Source organism: Lepidothrix coronata, unplaced genomic scaffold, assembly GCF_001604755.1.
Source record: "Lepidothrix coronata isolate B3197 unplaced genomic scaffold, Lepidothrix_coronata-1.0 Scaffold52, whole genome shotgun sequence".
Classification (NCBI taxonomy): domain Eukaryota; kingdom Metazoa; phylum Chordata; class Aves; order Passeriformes; family Pipridae; genus Lepidothrix; species Lepidothrix coronata.
This window is the reverse complement of record NW_016690232.1, coordinates 4108398-4135471: the sequence shown is the minus strand read 5'-3', so window position 1 is coordinate 4135471 and position 27074 is coordinate 4108398. Positions and strand designations below refer to the sequence as shown.

At 44.8% G+C, this 27074-nt stretch overlaps 1 protein-coding gene across 14 annotated transcripts in view; it reads left to right on the top strand.

Annotated features, from left to right (window-relative positions):
• The window catches only part of CEP350 (centrosomal protein 350), a 58128-nt gene extending 37689 nt beyond the window's left edge, over window positions 1-20439 (top strand). For 13 of the 14 annotated variants that reach the window (XM_017815815.1, XM_017815804.1, XM_017815810.1 and 10 more), the window contains 9 exons: window positions 917-1061; window positions 2797-2957; window positions 3533-3672; window positions 4455-4537; window positions 5224-7277; window positions 8258-8659; window positions 8747-8893; window positions 10062-10184; window positions 16367-20439. In XM_017815815.1, coding sequence (XP_017671304.1) covers window positions 917-1061; window positions 2797-2957; window positions 3533-3672; window positions 4455-4537; window positions 5224-7277; window positions 8258-8659; window positions 8747-8893; window positions 10062-10184; window positions 16367-16531 — 3420 coding nt within the window. In that variant the 3' untranslated portion in view covers window positions 16532-20439. Of the gene's footprint in view, window positions 1-916; window positions 1062-2796; window positions 2958-3532; window positions 3673-4454; window positions 4538-5223; window positions 7278-8257; window positions 8681-8746; window positions 8894-10061; window positions 10185-15438; window positions 15450-16366 lie in introns of those variants that run through there. The other variant, XM_017815816.1, reaches the window with a different exon arrangement.
• The last annotated feature ends 6635 nt before the right edge of the window (window positions 20440-27074 follow it).

Genomic DNA, 27074 nt, shown 5'->3' with positions numbered 1-27074 from the left:
CCCAGTTTGAATTAGCTGTAGGGGAGCTTGTTGCCATTGTATAAATTCTTTGAGGCCATGGAAACCATGCTGTGTTTTTCTCCTTTGCCTTATTTGCAAGTAGTGTATCCCAAAGTATAGCTACAGGATGAAGAACTGAGCTGTAACCTCGTGCACAGTCCTTTGGGTTTCATTTTATGTCTGCTTGCTACTTAATTCTGCCTCGTTGTTCCATTCCAACTGTTACTTATACTTGGATGATAATTTTGATGAATTTCCTCCTGATAACTTTGCTCTGTGCTCAATAAGACAGAAAAAGCAGAGTCTGTGGGGTAAAAACCCCTCTCATCTAGACTTATTCCAAATACTTCCTTGGGAAATTTCATGAGAAGACAGTGAGGTGAAATGTCTAATATGTGCCAGAAAGTTATGTTCAAGGTGTGTGAAAGGTTTGTGGGATAATGTTGAACCACTAAGCAGTGTTTTGGAAGAATATTTGCTCTTTGAATTTTTTTGCCTGGCCTCAGAGAAATAGTGCCCTGTTGTTTCAGTGATTTAAAATGACATCTTGCACCCCTTACATGAAGTGGTCCTTTCGATTTCATTAATATATTTACTAGGAGTTCCTACTGCCCTAGTTGTTACCAAATAGGATGACACCAATGTATTGAACACCTGTGAGTCAGAGCGTTGTCAGTTCACTTAGGTGGTAATGGAATAATATAAACAGGTTTATTGGAATCTAAACTCAGAGTAAGCAGTCAACTACTGCTGCTCTTGGTGGTTTTGTTTTATTGTCTAGCAAAGACTAAATTCTTCTTAAAATCGTTGTGTAAGTCCCATTGTTTATGAGATGTTCTCTTGTCATGCTGTTCTTTCCTTGTGATCTCCTATTTTCAAACTGCAATTTCTTATTTATCCTTTTCTTCTCTCATAGTCTCCTCCCAGAAGCAGCATACCTCTATCAAAGCAAGACTCCAGCAAAGGCAGCCACAGAACTGGAGGACAGCTACGTTCCCCTGTGAGGTCTCACCAGACATCTCACAACTGGTCTGATGAATCCTTATCTATGACACAGTCAGGTAAGTGTGATATCCACTTGGGTTTAAATTGCTTTTTCAGTGCTTTTGCTTTTAACAAGTAAATTTGAAATGCAGACATAGCTGTAGAGAAGCAGACAGACATTCCTAGAAGTTGCCAGGGTTTAGGGCTTGTGGGAGTATTTTCCCGTTACAGTTTTCATAGCTTCAGCTTAAGAACATCTAAACCTAAGAAGTTCTATACATAATCTCTTCTTTTAGAAAGCAGTGCAGGTTCCTGCAAACAGGTATGAAGAAGGCAAAAGTTAACAGTTAAGGTGGTCCTAAAATTTAAAAATACCTCCTTCTGAGCACAGCCTGGCTCCAGGAGCAGTACAGCTCTGTTACATGCCAGTATGGGTGAGCCCCTTGGACCTGCACTGCCTTGTGCACAATCAGTGGATACTTCAGGACTTATCTTTTTAATTTTGGAGGAGGGTTTGATCTGTGTGCAGTAAAGTAGGATCCAAGGTTGCATTTTGAGCTATAAAATACAAGAGGTACCATACAGACTCTTTATACTCTTTTATCCAGTATCCAAACTGGCTGCCAGTAAATGCTGAGGGAGAGCATATTGAAAGTAAACTGGTACACAGCAGCCCTTTCCCTGGTGTGCTTCCAGTCTGTTACTCATGTGGGTTACAGGACTTCTGAGCCACCATCATCCACTCTGTTCAGCTTTGAAGTCTATTCTGACCCTTTCCATGCTTTTAGCCTCTAAAACATCTCATTTTCCACAGTGGACTTGATACAGCATCACAAAATACTTATTAGCAAGTGAGATGGCATTTTCTTGCTTTTTTTGCTTATTTGAATCGGTAAGTCTTTGGTGGAGAAAGAATTAGGAGGTTCTGTTGTGTGTACTGACTGTTTGTGACAGTTGGATAACTTACTGTGCGAACTGAGTATGTAACACCTACGTATGGACACTGAGTAATTTGTGTTGGGATTCTGTCTGGAGAGAGTTTGCAACACAGTGATGCTTTTCAGCACCTTGATAAAGTTATTTTCAAGCTCTGACTCAGCAGCCATACAAGGAAGCCGTTATGAAATGTAGAGCAAGCAACAGTGAAAATAAACTTCTGTAAAATGAAGTCTCTGCAGTCTTTGATTTCAAACACTGAAGAAAGGTGGGAAGGCGATCAGGCTGGTGCTGGTTTCACAATAAATCATTCCATGGCAAAGAGACAAATGTTCTGAGCTGAGTAGTAATGAGGTCACTGCCCTGTCAGTCTGATGCACGCGTAGACAAGGTCGTCAGAGATGAAAGCATGTGCAGATCTTTCCCTTATGAGTTGATCAAGAAATGCCATAATTACATAGTGGTCACTTACTGTTTGGGAGGAGCTGTTAATTACAGTGGCATCACAAAGTGCTCCTGATTAGCAAGTGAGATTCCATTCTTTTTGTTTAGTTGTTTTTTTTTTATTCTTTAAATGGTTAACAACAGTTGTTAATGGAAAAAGAATACAGTAGTTTGATTGCATTTACTGGCTGTTGACGATGGAATCCTTCATTATAGGGGTTTGTTATATTCAGAAATGAGGTGGATTAGCAAAATGTCCAGCTGTTCCTGCTAGCTGACCAAAACATACTGGTGATTTAGTTTCTAGAATATTCAGTAAAGTAACTGGCATTTTTGAGCATATTTTGTGTTTACTAAATGTCTGTTTGTTGCTTTGCACAGAACTGTTTTGTGAGGTGCAAGTTTATAAAGACTGAAACTGAACTTTTTCAGAAACCACCTCTGATCAAAGTGACATCGAAGGACGCATCAGGGCCCTGAAGGATGAGCTACGGAAAAGGAAGTCTGTGGTTTACCAGCTGAAAAAGGAGCAGAAAAAGAGACAAAAGGAGAGACTGAAGGCCCAGGAAGCCAGTTTGATCAAACAACTGGAGGTTAGGAACAGTAGGAAGAAGGGTGAAGTAAAAGATTGTTAGCCTTGGATAAATACCAACAGCTCCAAAAGACACATTATTGTTATTGAAACATGGCTGTTATATAGAAACACAGAATGGTTTGGGTAGGAAGGAACCTTAAAGATCATCTCCTTCCAACCCCCCTGCCTTGGGCAGGGATACCTTCAATTAGACCAGGTTGCTTAAAGCCCCATCCATCCTCGCCTTGTTGTGGCTATTTAACTGTTTTTGATAATAAACCAGAGCCTTGAGACAGAAATGCTGTTCCCTTTTAAAATATCTTTAATGGGTTACTGGCAGTGTTCAGGGGGCTTATATATGTTTATACACATTAGTATCCTATCTTGGATTAAAGAGTGGTTGATGCTCATGTACCCTGTTTTTGCAAGTAAAGTGTTGAAATTTCTAGGATTTGCAATGTCAAGCCTTAGAAAGTTAAATGGATTGTTCTACAGAGAAACCAAGTGCACTCTTCATTAATTTAATAGGTTTTGATTGTTAAATTTTAGTTATGGTTTAGTAGATTAACAGCAGTGATTGTTGTCCATGTGCAGTCATATGATGAGTTCATCAAGAAGACTGAAGCAGAGCTGAGCCAGGATCTGGAGGCATCACCAACAGCCAAACCTCAGATTAAAACTCTCTCCTCAACTGCTGCTGAAAAACCTAAGATCAAGGCACCACCACTCCATAGGTAACTGGGATTTCTCCTTCTTTTTGAGATTGTTCTGGAATGGTGATGATTGCTGCTTTAGTGCAAGGAGAGCTGGTAACTGCTCTTCCTTAAAACACTGGATATTGGCAGTATTCTGTTGACCTATTTGCTGCTCTCACCAGACCCAAAATAGATAAGGTCTACTGTGCCTGTAATCATATACATCTCACTTTTGTCCTGCCCAGCCTTTCAGATCCTACTTGAAAGTTTTTTTCTGAACAATAATTTCTGGTTGTGCAAGAATTGTGCCAGATGGTTTGTATGGATTAGAGACCTTGAAGGAATTCTTTTACCATTTTGGTCACTCATTATGCCTGTTGCACTGTGTAAGGCAACTGTTCATCTTTGCAACTTAAATCTGGGTTTTAAAAGGTAGAGAATTCAACTGAATTCTGCACTTCCTACTGTATTTTAAGTGTTTCATTTTCTCCAGCAGATGGTGCAATTTTAGTGCATTCAAGTAAAAAAAAAAAGAAATAACCCAATTTATTTTCTTTTTCTCTTTTTTTTTCTTGTCTGGGGAAAAAGACTAAGGTTCAATTAGTCTTTTAAAAAAATGCTTTCCAGGACTTGCCAGACTCTTCTCTCTGCCCCCATTTCTACTTTTTAACATCACAGTATGTTGACAAAGCAAACTGTTTGTGTTATCATTGGTGTGGTATTACAGATGCTTGTATTTCCATTTTTATTTATTAAAGAAAAAAACCCAACACACTCTGGTGTAACTGTAATTCATGCAATTTGATTTTTTTCAATTTTAGGCCTGAGACAGCTAAAAACTGGAAATCACTGACTGAATCAGAGAGATCCAGAGCATCTTTGGAATCCATTTCAGAACACGCAGGTATGTAGCTGGAAGAAGCCAAACTACAGATGAAGAATTTGAAGGCTGACAGTTTTAAAATTTTTTAACCTTTTCCTTCTTGACTCAAGAAGAGGTTTTAAGAGGGGATGCAGACTTCATAAAACCATAATGATCAAGCTGGGTTTTCACAGTTTTTATTTAGTAGGATTCTAGTTTTGCTGTTTCCTGAATATTCAGTATTTAGTTTAATCCTGCTGAGGTTTGTTTGAAACCATAATTAAGTGACAACCTTTTTCCTTCCTTTTGTTTCCTGTTCTTTTATCACTTGAGGAAAGTAAGGAAATGAAAAATAATGAAGAACTCATTAATAGGGTTTCTTTATTATACTTTTCAATGTTTTGCTGTTTATCATTATCAATTCATTATCTCCCATTCTAATCCTGGTTGTATTTGTGGCTTGCAAACAAATAACTGAGCCCTTACCTTGGGATACTGGTACAAGGAACAGTATTAGAAGGAAAGTATCAAAAGGAAAGCATTAGAACCTGGAACTGAATGAATGTTCCTCATGTTCATAGGGCAGCCAGAAATATATATTCCAAGGCACCAGTTTGTATCTTTTCGCACAGAAATCTTGATGTTAATTTAGTTGCCTATGATTGCAGTTTTCAGTAAAACTGTGGGTTATACAATCTGCTGAAATTCACTTGTTATTTTCCTTCAAGATGCTCTGTTGTCAAGATCTGAGAGATCTGTGTCTGTGCACACCAAGACAGTGGCTGTGACAGATGTTCATGCTGGAGAACCTTCTGGAACAGCTTCCTCAGTTCTAATACCAAGGAGTTCCAGAGCAGGATCTGGTGATTCCTTAAATAGTGTGCCCTCATCAGCTCTTCTGAAAGACATAAAAGACATTAGCAGGGTATCCCCTGAGTCAGTGAACAAGGTGGTAAACACATCCAATGTTGATGCTGCTGTTAGTCATAAATCTGAGATTACAGAAGATGTGGAATCCATAAAGTCAGAGGAATATGAGAGTGAAGGTTCTCATGTTAAGCCTCTGGAGAGTTCTGATGTCTTGTTGATGTTAGATAAAGAACAGGAGAGCTCGCTGAACCTCTGCTCTGAAAACAAACACTCCCAGAAGGAACTGTTTGATTTGGGCGTGGAAAGTCTTCATGCTACAGAAGAAATCCTAGAACAGAGACTGGCAGATAAAGAGGCTGTAAGTGGCCCAAGTGTAAAGGAGTCTCTTAATAAGCTCAGTAAATCTGCAGAGGAGAAAGGTTATCTGCCTTCAGAGCAGCTTTTTACTCAAAAAGAGCCATCGTACCTTGATGACTTCGAAGGATCCTCCTCCAGAAAACAGATGTCAGCTGAAGAAACACCTCCTGGGGAGCGTTACAAAGATGACTTCGAGGGATCCCTTCTCTCCGCTAACGCGGAGTCGCTGAGGGAGCAGTCCCAGCACAGGGAGCAGGCCAGCAGGAGCAGATCCACCAGCCTGGGCAGCGATGGTGAGATCAGTGAGTGCCTCAGTGACAGGTCTCTCTCTGGCAGCATGCATTCAGAGAGGCTACTGGAACTCAAGTCCCCAACTGAACTTATGAAAAACACCGAACGCAGAGATGTGGAGCCGGAACAGTCCCCTACCGGGTCCCCTCTGTGGGCCCCTGTTGCAATCACAGAAGAAACAGATAGTTTGTCAAATTTCAGCATTGGTGATAGAGTACTCGTGAGTAAAGTCCAGCCTGGAACGTTGCGATTCAAAGGGCTGACTAAATTTGCCAAAGGGTTTTGGGCTGGCGTGGAGTTGGATAAACCTGAAGGGAACAATAATGGAACTTATGATGGTATTAAATACTTTGATTGCAAAGAGAAACATGGTATCTTTGCTCCTCCTCAAAAAATCTCTCACATTACAGAAAGTATCGATAGCCAGTTAGACACAAATAAGGATGAAGACTCATTCTTTGATGACAGACTGGAGAAGCAACACAAAGCTGAGCAGAAAGACAGAGGAATTCCCAAACCTGGCAAAGAGGATGAAAGCCAGAGCAGAAATGCAATAGAGAACTATTCCCAGGATAAAGCTCCTGCAGATAGAGCTGTTTCAGAGGCTTCAGCTGAGGAAAGGGTTGATGAGGAGTTGTCATCTAAAGCAAACAGCATAAAGGAGATTTCTGTAGCTACTGGTTTATTTGCCCAAGAACAATCAGTGGTGGATTATCTGAAGGATGCTGTAAAGGAGGAGGCCACCCACACTCCTCTTGTTTCTAGTCTTGAGGATGAGATTTCCTCTGTTCAGTTGGATGACATCTCAGATTTCCTTTCTGAAAAACTGGAAAGGCAGAAGACACTGGGAGAAGAATGTGCTGAAAAGTTAGATGATCTCTCTCCTGGTGTCGTGGAGAAGTCTGCAACTCCACTTCTGGATTTGCTGACAAAAGAAAAGAACCAGTTAGAAGCACAGCTCAAACTGCCACTCAGAGAGGAAGAAAAGTCAAAAGACCAACTGGAAAAGGTCAGTTTGCTGACTGACAGCCTACTTAGAGATTTTGTGAAAGACACAGTCAATCAGTTACAGCAAATAAAGAAGGTCAGGAATGAGAAAATACAGCTCAGCAACCAGGAGCTCTGTGACGTGAAGGAGGAATCCAGTAGCCCATCCCAGCAGGTTGAAAAGCAGATTCCAGACGGACTGAATAACTTCTTCCTAAGTTCTGATTTGGAAGATGACAGAGAAGAACTTTCCTCTCCAGACATGTGTCCCAGACCAGTGAGTAACAGACATCTTGCACTGATTTTAAGAGCTGATTGTTCTTTGACTGGTGATGATTGAATCCAAGGCATTTTGTGTGGCACCAGGTTTTCTCCCAAGTTCTGTTGGGCAATGTGGAGATTACCTGTATGTACGTGTCTTACAAGTTCCTGTGTATCCCAGTGCATGGCTTGTTTTGGTAGCCACACAGGCTGAAAGACACAGTTGGGCACATGAAAGTGAAAAATACTTCTTTTAAGTTGCATTCTGCTTCCACATTCAATTTGTCTTTAATCTTTACCCTCAGTTTTTATTCTAAAAATGGCAAAATAGACTCTAAACTTACTTCTGTCTATTCTCGATATGAAAGAGTCATTCTCAAACATAATTAGTTGCTCTTGAGGTCATTTAGGTGTCAGCCTGCCCTATCCACTGAACTAATATATGATGAGTAGTGGAAGTTCAGGCTTCCCCAGAATAACCATTAATGGTACAGATATAGGACTTGTCCTTTCTGCTAGAGCTCCCAGCAAACTTGTCTGCTTTGCCAAGGATCTCAGTACTTGGTCACCACTGAGAGCTTCAGCCTGTTTCACCAGTGTGGGCACTACTTTGTCACTGAAACAGCCATCACCTGCTAAAAGGTTTTAGGCTGTTGATTTAGATCTGAGACTGCTGGTGAGTGAAATGAAAAGTTGTGTGTCCCATTATCAGTCTTTAAACCAGTCAGTCTTTCATAAACAGGTAAATATTAGGACAAACAGTGAGCAGGATGCTCAGCCTTTTAAGCTCTGTAGGAACCCCCAAAAGTATTCAAGGAACCCCAGGTATTTGATTCCAAACATTCTTAATTTTCCTGTGAGCTATTTCTTAATTTGCCTGAGTATTTGTGCATGTACTGCCAACTACATCAGTAAAGCATTTAAAAACATAAGCTGAGTTAGACAATGGTGTGACAGACACCCTTTCATATTTATTCTGTGGATCTTAATTCACAGGAGAGTCCAGTGTTTGGTGCCAGTGGTCAGGAAGAGCTTGCCAAGAGACTGGCAGAGCTGGAGCTCAACCGTGAGTTCCTGAGTGTGCTGGGAGATGATCAAGACTGGTTTGATGAGGACTATGGCCTGAGTTCCCGTAAGCTCCAGCAGAAGGAAGCCGAGGAGCCGGCAGTGCTGCCCCAGGTGGAACTGCAGAAGGTGCCGACAAAGCCGTGTGAGGAGCCCCTGGCAGTCCCTCACACTGCAGTGGAGGTGGAAGGTATGGTCCATGCAGCAGCTGAGGAACTCTGGAAGCTCAGGGAGCTGGGCCACGATCTTCAAAGCTGCAGCCTTCGTTCAGACCTTAGTGGTTCCCTCCAGGAGCAGGACACGGACACGATAAACAAGCAGGTTTATAAAAAGGTACAGCCTTCAGGCATCTTGGTCTTGCCCTTTGAACGTTTACCATGGACAACAGAAGCTTTAACTTTTACTTCTTTCTTTGTTAAGGTGGTATTTGATTTAACAAGGGAGATCTTCGGGGAAATCTTTGCTGAGGATCCTAATCTAAATCAGCCTATTTGGATGAAACCATGTAGGATTGCATCTGCTTATTTTCGCCGAGTCAAAGATCCAAATGATCTGGATGAAATCAAGGTAGGAAGAAATCTTTGTTGTGCATGGACAGTGAGGTGAAAAACATTGTACTAGCACTTACCTGAAGTGTTAGATCATAACAGATGAATCCAGCAAGAGATGCATTCAGAAAAGAAAGGAGATTGCAAACCTGAAAGGGTATTTGTCAAAATGATCCATTTTTACTCAACAGATTTGCCTCCCTGTCCTTTTGGCTGTTGTTGGTTGCTTTTAAACCTTAGTCCTCTGTGTAGAATTGCCAGGATGACCTTGATCTTACAAAATTGGTATGCTGACAGGCTGCTGCTTTAGCAGATTTCCATGGAACTCTGTATGGCTAAATTGGAATGGATCCAGTGGTAGGGTTGGGCCAAATGGGATGAGATGGATTTTTTACTCAGACATACATACACACCTGTGCCAGCCTCGCTGAGGACAGCAGGATTTGCCCAGAGGGACCCAAAATCTGACTGGCAAGGGCATTATATTTAGCAAACCAGAGGAGATCTCCTGTTAATGATGGTAATGCTTAAGAAAGGACAAAACCCCAAAAAGCTAAAGCCTGACTGAACCTAGGTTAAATTTTTAGGGCTGGACATTTCAGAAAAAACTGTCTCCCTGAAAGCACTCAAACGAGAACCTTCCATATGGCTCATCAGGACATAAATGAAGACTTCCACCTCTACTATTTCTTCTGAAATTGAGGAGGGGTTGGCAATATTTTGATTAACCTGCTGAAGATACAGCATGTTAACTGTCTAGAAAAGACAGAAATAGTATCTAGATCACTCTGTTAGTGGAGAAGACTTTCAAAAGCGTGTGGCAGGGGACAGCAGGGGCACAGGACAAGGACACCAAATGGCCACCCTCCTTTTCTTTAATATTCTCCCATAAAGTGATTTGTCAGAACCTTCTGTTTGTGTGCTGTTGAATTGGAAGTTTCTGTTCTCATGATTGCTACAGCAGTCAGTACCTTTTTTTTTGCCCCCAGCTTGAGTTTAATAATTGTCCTGCCTGTGTAATGCTGCCTGAGAGACTTCCAGTGTAACTTTGATGCATACACTGTGTCTCTGAGCTAAACAGAAGGGTGTTCTCCATTTTATAAAGTGACTTTTTAGGGGAGGTACTTTGTGCATACCTTTCATTTCTTAGCTCAGATATGATAAATCTCACCTTTACTGTTCTGTAGAGCTTCATTGCAGCTGAAGTGCTGAAGTTGTTCAGCCTGAGGAAGGAGCCTAATCACAAAACAGACTGGCAGAAGATGATGAAATTTGGGCGGAAGAAACGCGACCGAGTGGATCATATACTAGTAAGTGAATGAAAATAGGCAATCATGTCAGGTACTTCCACCAGGCTGAAATGTGGCATGAGTGTATTTTCAGTATTCAGTCATGCTGTTTAAAGGGTACAAAGTGTGCATGAGGTATCACAGAGGGTGGGTCCTGTGCCAGTGAGTTAAGGTGACTTGAGTGAATTCTGCCTACTGATTTGACTGGAGTATAAATTTGCTCACTCCTAAAAGTTTAAAGTATGAATTTACAGAGGGAAACACTGAGTTATTTCACTAAACCTTTTCTTTTGGAAGGGAATATGGTTTTTTTTCTTTTACTTTAATTGAAAATACTTTTATTCTGAAGTAATATTTAATTGGAGACGGTGGTACAAAGAACTTAATTGAACTCGTGAACGCAGCTGCCACTGGGGCAGAGACAGTTCAGTGTTAAAACTGCCTAAGATGGAGCATGTCTGGCTGTGTACTGGTCTTTGAAAGTTACTTGTTGGGTTGTATTGCAGGATGATTAACATCTTTATTGGCTGTAATGATAGTGAAGGTTCTGCTTGGGAATATGAGTCGTCATTAACACTGTGCTTCACTTAATTGTACCTGAAATTGATTCCACACACGCACATATAAGTCGTGTGGTCTTTTAATTGGCCATCACTGGGAGGTTTCCAACACAGAGTTTTTCCCAGGGGTTTAATTGTATGTAAATAGAATACCTCTGTATAGGTCCCAATACATCCTGATAGCCTTGATTCTGGGATATGGAGGTTATGAAAATGTGCACAAAAAAAGATCTATGTTTAGATCCCCAAGAGAACTAATAATAGAGCTACTGTGCTTGTGTACTAACTACCAATTTCTTTGCAACATACTTAGAAAGATTCCTGACTGGAAAAATTTTTCCTAGTTGAAGGCATCCAGAGTGCTTCAGGTGAAATAAGTTTGAAGTTCAGAATCTGGTCTGTGATTTAGATGCAGACCCAGACATCAAAGATTAATGAAGCTCTTACAACTTTGGCTTAATAAATAATGTGCTTAATTTTATTTTGTTCTCACAAGAATATGGTAATGAAATTTTAGCTGAAGACTGGGAATAACTCTGTGAAGGTTGCAGAGTGCCATGCTTTAGGAAATAAGGCAGTCTCAGTGGCATTGCTAACAAATTTATACTGTAATGTGAGACACTATCAGAGAAACTTCTAACTGAAAACCTAAGGAAATAGTGTTCGGTTTCCCTTGCCCTGTTTTATTAAAAGTCTCTATAAAACATGAAGTATCTGGACAGCTTTCTCTGTCTCTTAATCACCCCCCAACTTGTATTTAAGGTCGTGGGTTCTGTAGTAACACAAATCCAAGGCCAGAAGTGGATATACAGGTCAGTGCAAGACCTGCTGCCTATTCCCTAGTAACTCACAGTGTAGCACTAAACCAAGAGGTCAGTTTTGGAGTTTTCCAAACTCCTGAAAGGGAAATTGAGACTTTTTTGGTTTAGGTGTTGTAGAAGCTTCTTTAAAAGTCACAATTGAAAATGGTTTATTCAAGTTTTTCTGGGTATTTAGCCTCCTGCAATGTGCAGGGGATGTCATATGAGTACATACATGAGCTGATTGATTCTCCACATTACTTTGCTGCTGGTAAAGACAATGACTGTTAAAATAAAACGTGATCTTTTTAAAGCAGAAATGAACATTCTTATGCTTCTGTTACTTGCATTTAAACTTTGAGCACAGTTTCTTCACTTCCCCTTTAAGTAAAATTAACCTTAAAATGAAAACATCCCTTGACAATTTTCTGTGGAGACAACCTGTGTGTTTTAGTGACTTTGAGAGGATTGAACATGCTGACTGTCCAATATTGCCTGATCCAAGAGCTGGGCATAACTTTTATTTCTTCTTTGGGCACAGAAACCAATGCCAGGCTATTTTACCCAGCTTACTCTCTCCCTGATTATCCCTGGGTGTGTCCTTTTGGGTTTATTTTACTAAACCCAGTTCCCCGTGGTAGGTTCAGCCTTGGGGGGAAGGGGCATGCTGGGACCTGTGGGTGACCACAGTCAGCTGTCACACCTGCTGGGAACTAAGGGGGAGCAGGATGTCCTTTGTATCCTTGCTCTGCCTTTGGGTTTGCTGCTTTCTCCAGTCCGTGCATCTTTAGTTGCACTTTCGCTTTCGACTGCACTTTCCCAGCATTGACACGAATGTGGTGTCACCAATATGCAACCACGTTTTAGTGCCAGTGACAAAAAAAACCATCTTCCTCTTGTCCTTTTTGCATCACCTTTGATCAGTCATCTCTGTCTTCAGAAAGCATTTGTGTTGGGATGCCTTCAGGGATCTCTCTGATCTGCTGGATAGTTGCTCAGGTTACTAACGTTTACTGCAAATCTTGCTTTCAGTAAACAAGTACGGGATGTTCACATTTATGAAAAGCTACTTTGTTTAAAATCAAGTGAAGGGAATGTCCAGGTGTTTGCTTTCCTCCTCTTATGTCCCTTCATGTTGCTCCTTTATGACGTGTGTGCAGTCTGTGCTGTGTGGAGAATGTCAAATGTACCCGTAGGCTGAGGTGCTGCATTTCGGTACATCAGGGCTGCCTGCACCTTCCAAAACATGTTTTTAAACTACAGCAAAACCCCTCATATCTCCTTATTTAAGTTCAGGTACTAACAACAGGTTGTTTCCACTCCTTTTTTTCCCACTTGGGTCTTCAGCCAGAACTCCCTGTGCTGATCTGTTTGTGTGGGGCTAAAACAAACTCTGGCATTGCTTTCCCTGCCAGCTCCCGTTCCCTTTTATCTGGAACTTGAGAAAGCACAGCTCACACGATACTGCCTAATCTGTTTAGTTTTCACACCTGAGGAGCTGCCAACAGAGTGCTGAAAAGTGCTTGATCTTCTGACCTGTTGACTTAAGACCCAGAATGTTTCTTTCTATGCAGCAACTCTCCAACAAAGCAGGGCTGTTCCTACCAAACTGGCTTACTCTGAAATCCCACTTCTGCAGCACCCCAGATCTAAACCCAGGGGGAGTACACAGTAAGAAGAGTCTCAAAGCCTGCTTGTGTGCTCAGTTGTGTGTCTTAAGATTTCCAGGCACACTGAGAGCTGTGAGAATGCACCTGCCTGCCTTCCTCCTGCTGGCATTCTTCCAAGGCACTAGTTTATATCTGGGTTTTTATTCTTTTCAGTCTCCCAAATGGTCTAGTGACTCCTTAAATGTCATTTATTTTGGAGATATTCATGGTTTTGAACATGAACCTCCAGAAACTGAAACATGCCAACTCACTCTGATTATATTACTTTAAGTAAGGTTTTTTTGGTGCTGTGACATTTATCAGATGGCCAGCAGGATTGTGTGACCTGATTTTCCTTTTGCATGTATGCCTCCTTCTTTCTTTCTGTTTTAAAACAAAAAGTGTGCATACAAAAGAAAGAGCACAGAGGAAAAAAAAAAACCTCACAGAGCCTTCTGCATTGCATCACTGTTTATCTTTTCCTGTAGCATGGAATTCAGTGTCATTAAAACTGTAGTTCTCCTGACTTTGCCCAAGTGCAGTGTCTCTCTGGTATAGAGCTCTTACTTCCTGGTGCAGTTTTACTTTTGTCATGACAGTGTGCAGGAACTTAAATGCTGGGCAGGTACTGAACACAAGGAAAAGCCCATTTCCATGAAAGCCACGATAGTTGTCAGATATTAAGCAAACTGTCTCCATTGCTTAGGAACACTTTGTGGTAACACAAGGAGTGGATCAAACCTTTCCCAGACAAAGGAGTCACAACTGCTTTGGCTCAGATGGCTGCAGCCAGCATGGCAGTGTCCACACGTGTTCTGAATACACTATAAACAAGACTTGCCTGCAGCTCTGAATTGCACATTCTCTCAGTTTTCCAAAAGTATTCTCGAGGAAGTCCTCCTAATGCCAGAGGAAATTGTGCACTGTGCCTCTGAGAGAGAGGGGAATGATAGAGGCAAGAGAAAATTAATCACAATACTGTTTTCCTGTCTTCATCATTCTCCTGCTATTAAACATCCAACCTTTCCCTGCCTGGATCAAGTACCTTCTCTAGGTCTTGGCTTCACTTTTTAGCAGTGAGGTGGCTGCTGGCCTGGGAGGGTCAGGCAGAGAATCACATCAGTCAGAATCGTGCAGCTGCTCCCAGTTACCAGCCTTGGACGTCATCGGTCAAGGTCCCTGGGCGTCCCCCAGCACTTGTCTCCACCCACCTCCTTCATCTTCAGGATCTTCCTCCATTTCCAGGATCTTCCCTGCAGCAAGGATCTTCACCTTTTCACTTTGGGCCCCCTTGTTTCTTTCCCAAACCACTTCTGCTTTTAGGGAACCATTCTTTCTGGCACCACCTCTTCTTTTCATGACCCCGGTTGTCTTGCTTTTCCTTATCTGAATAGTCTGTGGTGCAGACACACCACAAATGATCAGTCTGCAAATTTCTCCTTCTGTCTTATGCCTCTTTATTGATGGGAGGACCTGGGACATGCTGCTGTTGTTTATTTTATCAGAATTTACAACCAGCACATACAGGTTGCAGGCAGCACATTTCTGTGGGAGAGTTCAGGAGTCTTTCAGACATTCACCCCCACACAAACCCACACCCAATTATCTGCCTCTTGTTAGCCTACCATTTACATTATTTTTTCACCTGCAACACTCATTGGAAGTTTGATTGCCAATAATGTTACTTCTTCCTTATTAATAAGAAGCCTAATGAAGCCATTAATGCCTTGTCTTTGACAGCTGTGTGGGACAAAGGCGCTGGCTGTGCTGGCACAGATTTGTAAGCAGGTAACGTGACTCTTCCAAAGCTGTTTGCAGGAAATCCCTGCCCCTCTCCCCAAGCTCTTAAGAGAGGAAAGGAGCTGTCACGCCGACACCCCATTTGTAACTGAGGCCTCATGAATGGCTGCAAGCCCTGCAGCAGTGCCTGTTCCCCAGGGTTCCCATAGCAGCCTGTTCTTGGGCTTCCCACCGTGCTTGGGTTATTGAATCATCATTATGCTACAGCAGCTGTCAGCTTCAAACCAGACCAGCTTCTGGGAGGTTTAGCTTCAGGCAAAGGGAAGAGAGGGTGTTTGGGCTGTAGTTCATGTCTTCTCTTTCGAAAACAACACTATTTCTTATTGATCCTGGGTTAGTGGATTTTTCAGTGTGTTTAACCTTGGTTTGGCAGTGTTTAGGTGTCTGCCCCACTTGTACCATGTAAATGTATTTTGAGTTCAGAGTGTAAGATTTATGGTCAGAGGAGATTTCTGCTGAATCTGAGTAGAGAAAGAGCTTTCAACAGGATTTTTTTGTCATTTTAAATGCAAGCGATGTTTGCATCCATTCTTTCTTTTCTAAAAAGTTTGAGCTTTTGTTAGGGTGTCTCTGCAATACTGAAACAGTCACTAAGACAAATTTTAGTAAGTATAATTGGAGATGTCAAGTTTTGGAGACTCTCAGTAAAACTTGATTTGCTGAATGAAATATTTCAGTCTGATACTAAACCACCTATTTGTCACTGACCAGTAAAAGAGGATTTTCCTTGTCAACCATTTAGGAATAGAAGGAAATAAGTCCTCTTTGAATGTAATGGTACAAAATTCCATTTGTGATAACGCTGTCAAATCCAATGAAGCATGGAGTATTCTGTGCAAATCCAACAGAGCATGGAGTATTCTGTGCAAATGAATTGCAATGCTGTCTTAAAACATATGCCAGCATTTTATTTTCCTGTGCAGAAGAATTGGAGAAGTTAGTTGTTTCCTTAAAGTTCTTTAAACTGAACTGCAGTAAAGTCTTTTCTTTTTCTTCTTCCCCCATTCAAGGCCTTTGCATCATTTCTTAGCAGTTCAAACCTCATCAAATCAGCTTCTTGCAAATAACATAATTAGGGACTTTTAACAGAGCTTCTGCTGCTGGCCAAGAATATCCCATTATCTGAGTTCTTTCAAGGGAAACTTGTGTGGGAATATAAAATCCTTTAAAATGGATGCTACAGTGAAAGGTAGAAAATGTTCATACAGTGAAATAGCCTGGCTCACAGGGATCTGTGTTCATTTTGCTATTCCAAGCGTTTCCTGTAATCTCTTACAAAGACAGATATGTTGTTGGCAGATACACACTGTTTTGGACTCTTTCTGGAACTTTGCAGGGGATATTATCCTAGAGCAACAAAATTGTAATGTTTGTATTGCCTTTTTCCCTCCAAGGTGCAGGAGCTCCACGAGGAGGAAGCGCAGTGGGTGAACTACGACGAGGATGAGCTGTGTGTAAAGATGCAGTTGGCAGACGGGATCTTCGAGGCCTTAATCAGAGACACTGTTGATGTGCTGAACCAGATAAACGAGAAACAGCGGAGGCTGCTGCTTGTCTGACAGTGCTGGAGTGAGCTCAGAGCTGCAGAACCACGGAGTCAGGGCCTCCCTGACCCCCGACCTGCTCTCCACCTGCTCCTGCTGCGGCTGGACTTCCATGCACAGGGTCTCAAGGCAGTTCAGATGCGATGAAAGGAGCCTGAACTCGCATCTGCTACCACTCGAGACCTCACTCCAGATTTATTGTTTGAAACAAGCTGATCCCTCACTCAAGGCTGCTTTGTGGAGTGCTCAAGACTGTTCGTGTGCCAATGCATTTATAGCACAGAACTGTCAGTGGCTGTCTGGGGCCCCAGCCTGGGGCTTTGACATGTTCAGATTCTTCCCTGAAAGGGTTGGGTTGAGTTGGGATATTGGCTGTTTTGCTGGAATGGCTCTCAGCCATCAGTACTCAACTTGTCTTTAGAAATGTGAGTAATTTGGAGAAGCAACAATTTGGTCAGGTTTTGGTCATAAGTGGAGACTTACTGAACAGTGTTATAATCTTAACACCTCCTGCAGCCCTAACAATGTGCATCAATTCCTTCTGCTCCAGAGCCCATTTAATTCACTTCTCTGTGAAGCTGGTTTTCATCTTTCTTCTGTGATGTGGTACTAAGCATGGTGCCAGCCCAGTCCAGGGAGATTAGATGATGTTGCTTCCTGCATACAAGTACAGAATTCTTGCTGCTTTGCCGATGTAACTTGCTTCAGTCCTGAGGCGGAGCAAGACAACGGCCGCCTAATGTCGAGTGTGAAAGATGAGCCCATGGACAACTTTCCTCCTACCGTGTAGCACTTCTCTTCCTGGAGCACCAGCTGCTCCCAGATAACGGATACTCAGGATTTTCTCAGGCACGAGACATGCAGGAGTGGAAAATGTTTCCTCACAAAAAATTTGGCCTTCAATCCGTCAGCTTTCTCCCTCACTGTCACCTAATAAGTTGGAGAAGCTGTTACTTGAACAATTTAGAGAACAGAGAGTATTCACCAAAGAAAGCGGTGTCTGGTGCTTGACTGTCTGCATGTTTTGTGCTTGTGGGTTTTTTTATTTATTTTCAGATAATTTATTAAGTGGGTTATAGGAGAGTGTCCTGTGCAGTTGGCTGCACTGTCTTGTGTTTTGGGACAGACGAACTTGAGAGAGCATCTGGTTTGGAGACTTCCAAAGTCCCATATTCTTCGCACAAAACCTCCAGCTTCTCGAGGCAGATACGAGGGGGGGTGAAGGTGAGAAGAACCAAACCTCAGTGACCAAGGACTAGGAGTGGAGTTTCACCACACCTGGTTCGGAGACAATGGAGAGTTGAGGGCGCTGAGCTGAAAAATGATGTGAAAATTCCCAGCTCCATCTGTTTCCTTCCTTTTCCCAGAACTTCTGCACCATGGGCAGCTGTTACCTGGTTGGTTTGGTGCTGGATTCAACTGCAGTGTCCTTCTGCTGAGTGCTCGTTCCTAACCTGTTCCTCCCATCCTTGTGTTTTTCTTGGAGGAACACGGACAATCTGGGGTCGAACTCTGATGCCTTAATAGTGGATGTCCCTGTTTGCTAACCTGGGACGAGACCCAGAGGAAAGTCGGATTCTCCAGACGTGCTGGAGTGCAGAAAGACGCCGAAGCCTCAGAGGTGCCCCAGAGATGCTGTGGCCCACAACAGACGTGGCGGGGAGATCTCAACCATTTTGTTCACCTGCTTGGTTCTTGGGCTCCCCACTGTGCACACCTCTGCTGCTGCTCCAGTTTGGTTTCTCTTTTCCACCTTTTTTTTTGGTTGGGTTGTTTAATGTTTGGGGGTTTTTTTGAAAGCTATCATTGGAATATTTGCATTTTGCACGATTGACACACAGCTGGTAATTCTTCAGGGACAGCACTGGGAAATGTTGGATTTGCCAGAGGTCCATGCAGATTCTCAGATGTAGTGTTGCCAGCACCTCACTTGTGAGTTAATGGGGAGCCATATCCATGGGAGCTTAATGAGTGGAAGGAGAAGGAGGAGAGGTAGTGGTGGATAGGGGCACATCCAATGGGCATATATGCATGTCTGTCCCGCAGTGGTGGCCCTTCTGGCTGGCTGGAAGTCTGGTCAAGCATTGCTCAGCTTTTTTTCTTAAGTGATTCATTTGTCCATGTAAAATGTCATGATGCTGAACCAGGAAGCTCTTAAGACAGAAGCAAACTAAAGCTGCTAGATTTAACCAGCATGGTGTCACTGATTGGGTCACCACCTCAGATTCCCTTTCCTGGGTGTATCTTTTCAGTAGCAAGGATTGCTATTTTTATAGGTAGCAATTAAGGAAAGAGAGCAGAAACCTGCAGTGTAGGTTTGCACCTGGAGCATCAGGTTAGGTTCTGTTCTGTAGATACCATGGTCAGGGTTGAGAAGGTTGCCCTGCATGCCCAAGGCTTTTTGGCCGTTCTGAGGGATTTGTGGGGTGTTTCTGGTCTGTCCAACAGCAGGGAGGAGGTCGTACGGTTGGGCCTGACAAGATACTGCGGTCTGTTGGAGATTGTATACCTGTTTATACAGGTATAAACTGCTGGCTTTAGAACCCTCAACAGAAGCAGTAACTGTTTTTACAGCTGTTTGGACAGAAGGAAGCTGTGTCTAACTAATGGCTTTATTCCTTTGCAGACATCACTGTTTATTTTTGGTAGCAATCCTTGCTGGGAGCAACCCTAAAAAGAACATACATGAATTACTTTCTCAGTACCTCAAGTGTGTTGAGTTGCTTTGAGTTGAGTGTATGTTCAAAACCTCGAGCGGGTTGAGTACTCGTGGACTGATCATTGTCCACGTGGTTGGTCTGGGTTGGGCTGGTAACAAGGAGATATGGGGAACCCTGGGATCCCACAAACGGGCTGAATTCTCTACTTCTCTCCCCAACTTCCCCTTTATAAGAACAAGATGATATTCCTGGGTCTGGTTATCTCAGTGCAACCACGTTAGAAGATTCAAGGCTTGAGACATTTTGCTGAGACCCACGAGCTGTCCGGGGCAGTGGCTGCCATCACTGGGGAGATGCCGCTCCGTTTTGGGAAGGATCCCAGGGCCAGGTGGGAAAGCCCAGGCTTGTGAGGACATGGAGCACGAGTACCTCTCTCACAGCAGGACGCTCCATGAGCTGCACTGTGGGATATCAGTACTTCTGTCTTTCAGAAAAGGCTTGTTGCTCATAAGGTGGAATGAGGGATTGAAAAATCCCATCTTGTTCCCTTTCTTTTCTTGAAAAAGTGGCCTTAGCTTTTTGCAATACTTGAATAAGTGTGTACCTGCAGAAGACCTTCAGTAGCACAGTGATAGAGACCTTTTAAGTGACTATTCTGCAAGGAACTGTGTGCAGTTCCCACTTTCATATCCCTTTGCTACCTTCAGAATATTAGAAAAATACAGTACTTTTCAGCAGAGAAACAGTTGGATCTTATAAGGTATTTAGTGCATCTGAAGTGTTTACAAACCAACTAAAATGGAGAAAAGCAAACTATCAAACTTATTTGTAATTTAAGCGTTAAATGCAAGATTATATACAGATGAAAGAGGAATACTGTAATTAACCTGCATTTACTAGGGGGTTTTTTCCCTTGACTTTGCAGAGCCTTTTGATACACATTTGCAAAGCCGCCTTTCGGGAGGCTCCGTCTCCCCGTGTACTGTGCTGTGGAGATGCTGAAAAGAAACCTGTTTACTGTGTCTGTGTAAATAACCTGGTAACTTGGGGTTTGGGCCAGTTTCAGCTCATGTTCACATCCACAGCAGCTTTGCACAGTAGACAGACCTGAGGATGTGGAGGGGTTGGGGGTTTCTTTTTTTTTGTAATTAAGAATTGTAAAATAACCAGGGTGGTCCCTGTGTACACCAGTGTAAATATCTTTGGTAACTGAAATGTACTTTAAGAGAACAAAATCTGTAAATAAACTGATTTATAAATTAATCTTGTTTCCTGGTTTTTATAAAATGGAGCTTTATAATTACCCAAATGGTTGCTAATTCTGAAGGTGTCCTGGAGATTTGTCCCTTGTACGTTCCCCTTTCTGCCTGATGCTGTACTTGGGATGCCAATCACAGTCCACAAAATCCCATTAGAGTTGCCTTAATTATAATCATAACGTTATTAGAATTTCCTTATTGTTAAAGCTGAGTGTTGATAAAAACAGAAAACAGCATTAAGCAGTCTTTGCAGGAGTGTTCTATGGGAGAAAAACTACTCCTTGTACATGTTTGTTTAAATTGGGTTTTAAAAACTCATGGTTTAAAACATTTTTTGGGGAAGCTATTTTTAATGCTAACCAACAATCTGGGAATTAAATTCTGCAGAGTCTTGTTTGGAATCCCTTAATTAGGCTCCTAGATTGTTACAGCTCCACAGAGCTGCTGTTACCAAGCTCCAATCACTTCTTCGCTGATGGGGCAAAGGTTTATTCATGGAAACTTTACATGTTGGTGGGACTTTCCTAAATCTTTGCTGTTTTCTTTCCAGCACAAAACAAACCCAAGCCACTTTAGCACGTGAGAGGTCCTGGAGCCCTGTAAGAGGACGGCTGAGCACTTGCAGTGCCAAACCACAGGCGTGTGGGCACGTGGCGATGGAGTGGCAGCGTGAGGTGTGTAAGCCCAGGTGTTTATCGAGCCTCCTCAGTGCCTGTGGCCACTGCTGATCCGGTACCTCTGCTGTGTTGTGGTGCCTAAAGCCCAGCAGAAAAGCTTTGCTTTTCATTTACTGCGGGTCCGTACAAAACCCAGCGTTGGTCTTTCCAGCTTGGAGGACACTGTGTGACAGTCTGCTCCTCATCACCCTCCTCTGCCTGGGAGGGGTGTGTGCATTAAAGGGTGGGCCTGTGTAAACTAAACCATTGCCAAGGCATTGCTCAGTGCTGAGCAGTTATTTGTTATTTGCTTTTCCTTAAAGAGGTACCTCATCCTGGAGGAGGAGGACTCCGCTGCATTCATTGTGGAAGCAGCTTTGCTGCAGTCCCGCAGTGCCAGTGTTCAGTAGGACTGGTCCTCAGTGGAGCGTGCCGGGAACACCATCCACAGCCCTTGTGCAGACAGAAGCACGTCTCAACCCTCTGAGCTCAGGGGGTTGAACCAGCCAACTCAGCGGTGGGTCGTTCATGTCCAAAGGGCCGAGACAAAGTGGTGCTGCGGCCCCTGTGCGCTCATTAGCGAGCAGCAGGAGAGCATCCGTGTCGCGGCTTTCCTCGCCCCGCAGCAATTTTGCTCCATGAATCCTGCGTTTTTGGGCAGTGATCTACTTGCAGCCATCAGCATCCATCCCTGGAAGTGGCTTTTTCACACTGAAGAAAAAAAAAATTGATCTGCGCTTTCCTGGCTGAAGAACTGGCCTCCTTTAAAATGGGCTCGAGTGGTGGGAGCGCTGCCAGGGCGCTCCGGCGGGTGACACAGCAAACTGCTGCCTTGCTGCTGTCCTTGCCCAGCATGCCCAGTAATCAGCGTGATGAAGGCTCTCATTTCCTCATTTGCAAGTCTACGTTGCTTCACTTCGGCGCTGACTTTCTACCGTGGTGTTTGTGCAACTCTTCCCGGCATCCTCGGAGCGCGGTTGCCTGTGACAGCCGTTTCACCTGTGGACCTGGTGCAGCTCCGGGGTTGGGCAATAGCAGGCAGCCGCCTTCCCGATGGCACGCTGGATTGAGTGGGACTGTTTTGGTGCCTCCCTTCCCGGGTACCACCCGCTCCCAGGGGGCGTGGTGCCAGCTGCAGCCATCCCACGTCCTGAAATGCCTGGCAGAGCGCTGGAGCACTTGAAATGTTGACTCTGCTCCAGACGCCGCCGTGCCCTGCCTGGCACAAGAGTTTCTGCAATGTCCGGGCTCTCATTAACACAGCCCTCGGAAGAAAAGGAGCTGGTGGGGAGCTGCTGAACGCCAGGAGATTTCAGAGTGCAGGAAGGAGAGGAGGGGGGCTGCCCAGCCGCTGGCACCCAGCCCGGAGCATGGGCCATTGCCTGGCAGGAATGCAGATGAGATGTAATGGAGTTTGAAAGCACAGGGCACTCTCTGGGATGCGGGTCCTGTGGGGGAGGGAAAGGCACCCTGTGAGACCTGGAGACTAGAGCAAACAAAACCCGTAGCCCCAGCCCTGCACCTTCCTGCTTGCTCCTGAATAAGGTGCTGCAAAAATTTAGGGAATAGGAGGAGAAAAGAACAGCTCTGTTTTGGAGGGTGAGAGTTGGGCAGGACCAGGGGCATGGTGGGGGTGCACTTGGAACATAGATACCTTTGTTTGCTTTTCAAGTGTGCTGTGTGAGGATGGCCTGGAGCAGGTCTGGTTGGTTCCTGCTCTGAATGTTTCTCTTGGCCGCAGTGTTCCAGTTCTTTGCTCTACCTGTACGAGACCTTCCATGTCCCTTGGGCTGTGTTCCCTCCCCATTGTTGTTTCCTGGTGGCTTCCTCTTGCAAGCTGGCCTGTCTCTCACCACCCAGTCAAATCCAGGCTGACTTGAACTAGGATTTTGTCTGAGAATTTGCTGGAGGTGAATTAACACCAGCTCTGGGGATGTCCCAAAGATTTTATTTTCTTTTATTGTAGCAAAATAAAGGAGGCTGCAGGGGACCCCACCCTTCATGTTGCTTGCCTCGAGGTGCTCAGCAAGGAGCCTGATCCAGTGTCCGTGTCCAGCTGTGTTGCTCCAGAGAGGTGATGGAGTTAGTGCTGCTCAGTGAACCTGTGATTGGGCACAGCAGTCCTTGGTAGGTGAGACCTTGCTTACGTTGCAGGACTACTGTCACAGCAAGAGAGGAGTGCTCCGTTGTCATCCCTGTGGTATTCTCAGTTTCATGCTCTGCAATTAAACCACCTGCCAAATAATGATGTGGCAAATCTGGGCGGTGTGGCCTCCTCCAATCTGCTCCTGGAAACTGGGAAGATGAGCTGGGGTGGAAAACATCTGCTCTGTGCAGCCTGGGTCATGGTGATCCTTTATGACTGTTGGTAGATCTCAAGTTTGCAGGTAAAATGTTCCCTTCCCAGACATACCAATGACAGTGCCAGTTCCTCCTGATCCCGCCAGGTTCCTCTGAAAAGAGCAAGGGCAGTGTTGCTGCTGTCCTTTGGAGCAGGGATGAATCAGCAGAGGGTGAATAGCAGGGAGGCTGGTACTGCTGTAGTCTCTCTGCAGACACAAACTACGTGAACACATTCATCACATCCTGAGAATGCACCCTGGATTTGCTTTTGCGCCTCTCGTTATTACAGGCTGGTTGGGCTTGAAAGGTAGAAATCAACTATTTCTGACCAAGCCTGTCTCGCAGAGTCAGCAATTCCCAGCTACCACTGGGGGCTACAAGGGGCTTTCCTGATCTTCGTAGGTGTCAGCCCGGCAGAGCCAATGCAAGGGGTGGGAAGCCATCGGGGTTTACATCCACTCCATTTGTTATTCCCTGTCTTGGCAAAGCTGGCAGGTTCGTGACACAGACTCTTCAGACTCGTCTGAAGCCATGTCTCAGCGGAGGTGTGACTCGTGCCACTGGTGGAAAAGTGCCACCTGGATTGGAATGTCAGGGAGATGGCAGGTGGCACAATTTTCACTCACTCTCTGAGGCTGTTTGGAGACATTAATCGGGGAAATGAGGCTTTTTCTTTTGTTTACAGAAGGACCACACTTTAAGCAGTGCTGTGCTGCAGATCAAGGAAGGCTCCACTGAGTTCATCACTCCCGTCTTGTGAAGCTGGAGAGGAAAACTGTTAAGCCTCCTCTGCAACTGGTATTTCCAAGGTGCTTATGGGGCAGTTGGATGCAAACTTCTCTGAACAGCCTCCAAAATGCCAGTGCTGGGTGACGGAGTTGCCATGATTCTATCATGAGTCTTGCATTGGTTGCGTGTTTTCCTCGGAGTCAGTTCCTGGAATCACACAATTAGGTAGGAATGTGTTCTTTAATTTTCAAGGAAGAAAGTCCATTTCAGGATCTCCCTGGCCCTGAACCTTCTCAACCAAAAAGAAGGAAGAAGGTCCTGGGTTGGCTCACCTGGCCATTTTGAGCCTTTGGTGTTTTGCAGGCAGATTCATGCTTTCAAAAATGGACGATAAAAGCCTTTCTCCGTTCTTTGAAAGATAGTCCTTTCCATCACTTCAAGGGCTGAATACATAAAACCCAACTACTTTTTCCTTTTCTCCTCTCTAATTCAGCACAGAGGCAACTTGGGTAGCTTTGTGTGTGTGAAAACAATCCATTTTGGGTGCACGAAACAAGTTCTGCAGGGCTGAAATGATTTTGGTGAGATCGTGGCGGCCTTTGAGGCTCTCAGCCTGTTGATGTTGCCCACGCCTCGTTGACTTCAAGGAGATTCCTGCTGGGTGTTAGTCTGGGAAAGGAGATTTTAGAGTTGATGAACTTAATGAACTAAAGCCACTGCTCAGCTGCTGCACAGAGACTTGTGCAGCATGGGAACCTCTGTGGTCATCCTTAGCCCATGGCCTTGCTATGTAGGAGTGAAGTACAACTCTTCCCAAAGTTAAGAATGTTGAGCTGGGCGCTGAAGAGTTGGTTGTGAAAACCAATCAGCTTCCTAAATGTGCCATGGAAGCCTAAAACTGGGCTTCAGGGCTGGCTGAGGCTCAGCAGCCAGGCATCCAGGGTCACCCAGCACCCATCCCATGGCTTTGCTGCCTGCAGGCTCCACTGGCAGCCAGAGAGGACAAAAAGGCAGACGGCGACGGGAGGGTGTTTCTAAAACCTCCCCAGACTTCTACTGCTCCTTGATTGCTTTTAATTCATCTTAGTTACTCTCAAATCCATCTTAAAAAGGGTTGTTTCAGAATCTCTGCTTCATCTTTGACTTTCCATGCCCTGTCTCAGGGTGTTCTGCAATGAAAATCTGTCTCTTCCCAGTTTCAGGTGGAAGAAAAGCCTCCTTTCTTGCTTTGCAGTAGCATTAAAAGGAAAAATAAAAGGCTTTTGGGGCAAGCCTGTGCCTGGAAAACTCCATACCCCGCCGCTGAAGGAGGCTTTTGCCTGGGGAGCCTTGGGGATGGGACGTGCCAGCTGGGCAGTAGGGTCGGCAGTCCCCGCTGTTCCTGGGGCAGCAGGAAGCAGGAGCATCCCCACCCCAGGGCTTCAGCGGATGAGCAATGGTGTGGCTCACCCCAAAAGGAGCTGGAGCCCTGGGGTGTGGGCTCTTGCCCCTGCACCTTAAGGGTTCATGCTGCTTTTGCATCTAAAAAAGGATTCAAGGAATTTGGGCTGCCTCGGAGGAAGGACTGAGCTGGATGGGGAGGATGCTGGCAATTACACTGGTGCTGAGCACCTCTCCTTCCCCTGGATAACCTAATCAAGTTGATGAGCCCTGAATATAAAGGCTTTGACCCAGGGTAAGATAACGGTGATGACATCCATAAACAGGGGATTTTTGTCTTTTAATCACCAGCTGGATGAAGACAAGTCCTGGCAAGGTCTCTGTCAGTAGTGAGGGACCACCTTTCAGAGCAGCCCTGCACCGAGCTGTATGTCTCTCAGTCCTGGTTGGATGGTGAGGTGTGATAATCCTTTAAGCATTTAATTACAGCTGGCAGGGCTGGAGCAGACCATCTTCTGCCCCATTCCCATCAGCCTGGACCCGCAGAATATGGGTGGGAGCAATCCCGCCGGTTGTGTCCACCAGGCTCTGTCCCTCCAAGCCAGGCTGTCTCAGGGGGCCCTGTCACTCCCCAGAGCTGTGCCCCGTGTGGAGCCCCTGCCCTCTGCTGCCCCGGCAAGGCTTGGCTCTGGCAGGCTTGTTTTTCTAGCATGGCAAGTCCGCCTAAAATACCTAGGTGGGGCTCAGCATGGATAATGGCCTTCCTGGGGACAGAGCCAGCAACCAGCCCTCAGCAGCCATGAGCACCCCCAGTGCTGGGGGTTCCCTTGGCCTCAGGGGCTGGGGAGGGAGTGGAGGGCTGGATTTTGGGGCTGTGTCCACCTCTCTAGTGCCCGGCTCTGCCCTGGGGCTCTGAGCAACGGGCACCTTCCGCCTGGGAGCCGGTGACGTGGGTGTGTGCGTGAGGGAAGGCACGGCCCTGGGGAGGATGGAATCATGGAGTCCTAGAAGGGTTTGGGCTGGAAGGGACCTTAAAGAACATCTCGTTCCAACCCCCCTGCTATGGGCAGGAACACCTTCCACTAGACCAGGTTGTTTCCAGCCCTGGCCAACCTGACCTTGAACGTTTCCAGGAATGGGGCAGCCACAGCTGTTCTGGGCAACCTGTGCCAGGGCCTCACAACCCTCACAGGGAAGATTCTGCTTTTCCTAACCTAAACCTACTCTGAGTTTGAACCCATTCCCTTAAAGGGCCTACTGGGGTTGGAAGGCTGCTTATTCTGGACGTAGGAGCTGGATTTTGGGGGTGTGACTGGGTATCCTTGCTGGGCATCCCTGGCAGAGTTGGGGCAGAGGGGTCTTAGGCTGCCTGTTGGGTAGTGCCCCAGTGACACTGGCTGATGTCAGACACTGCCTGTAATGGTGGCACTGCAGTTTTTGGGGCTGAATCAGCTGCCGTTGCCATTACGGAATCACAGAATGAATTAGGTTGGAAAAGACCTCCAAGATCATCGAGTCCAACCTGTGACCA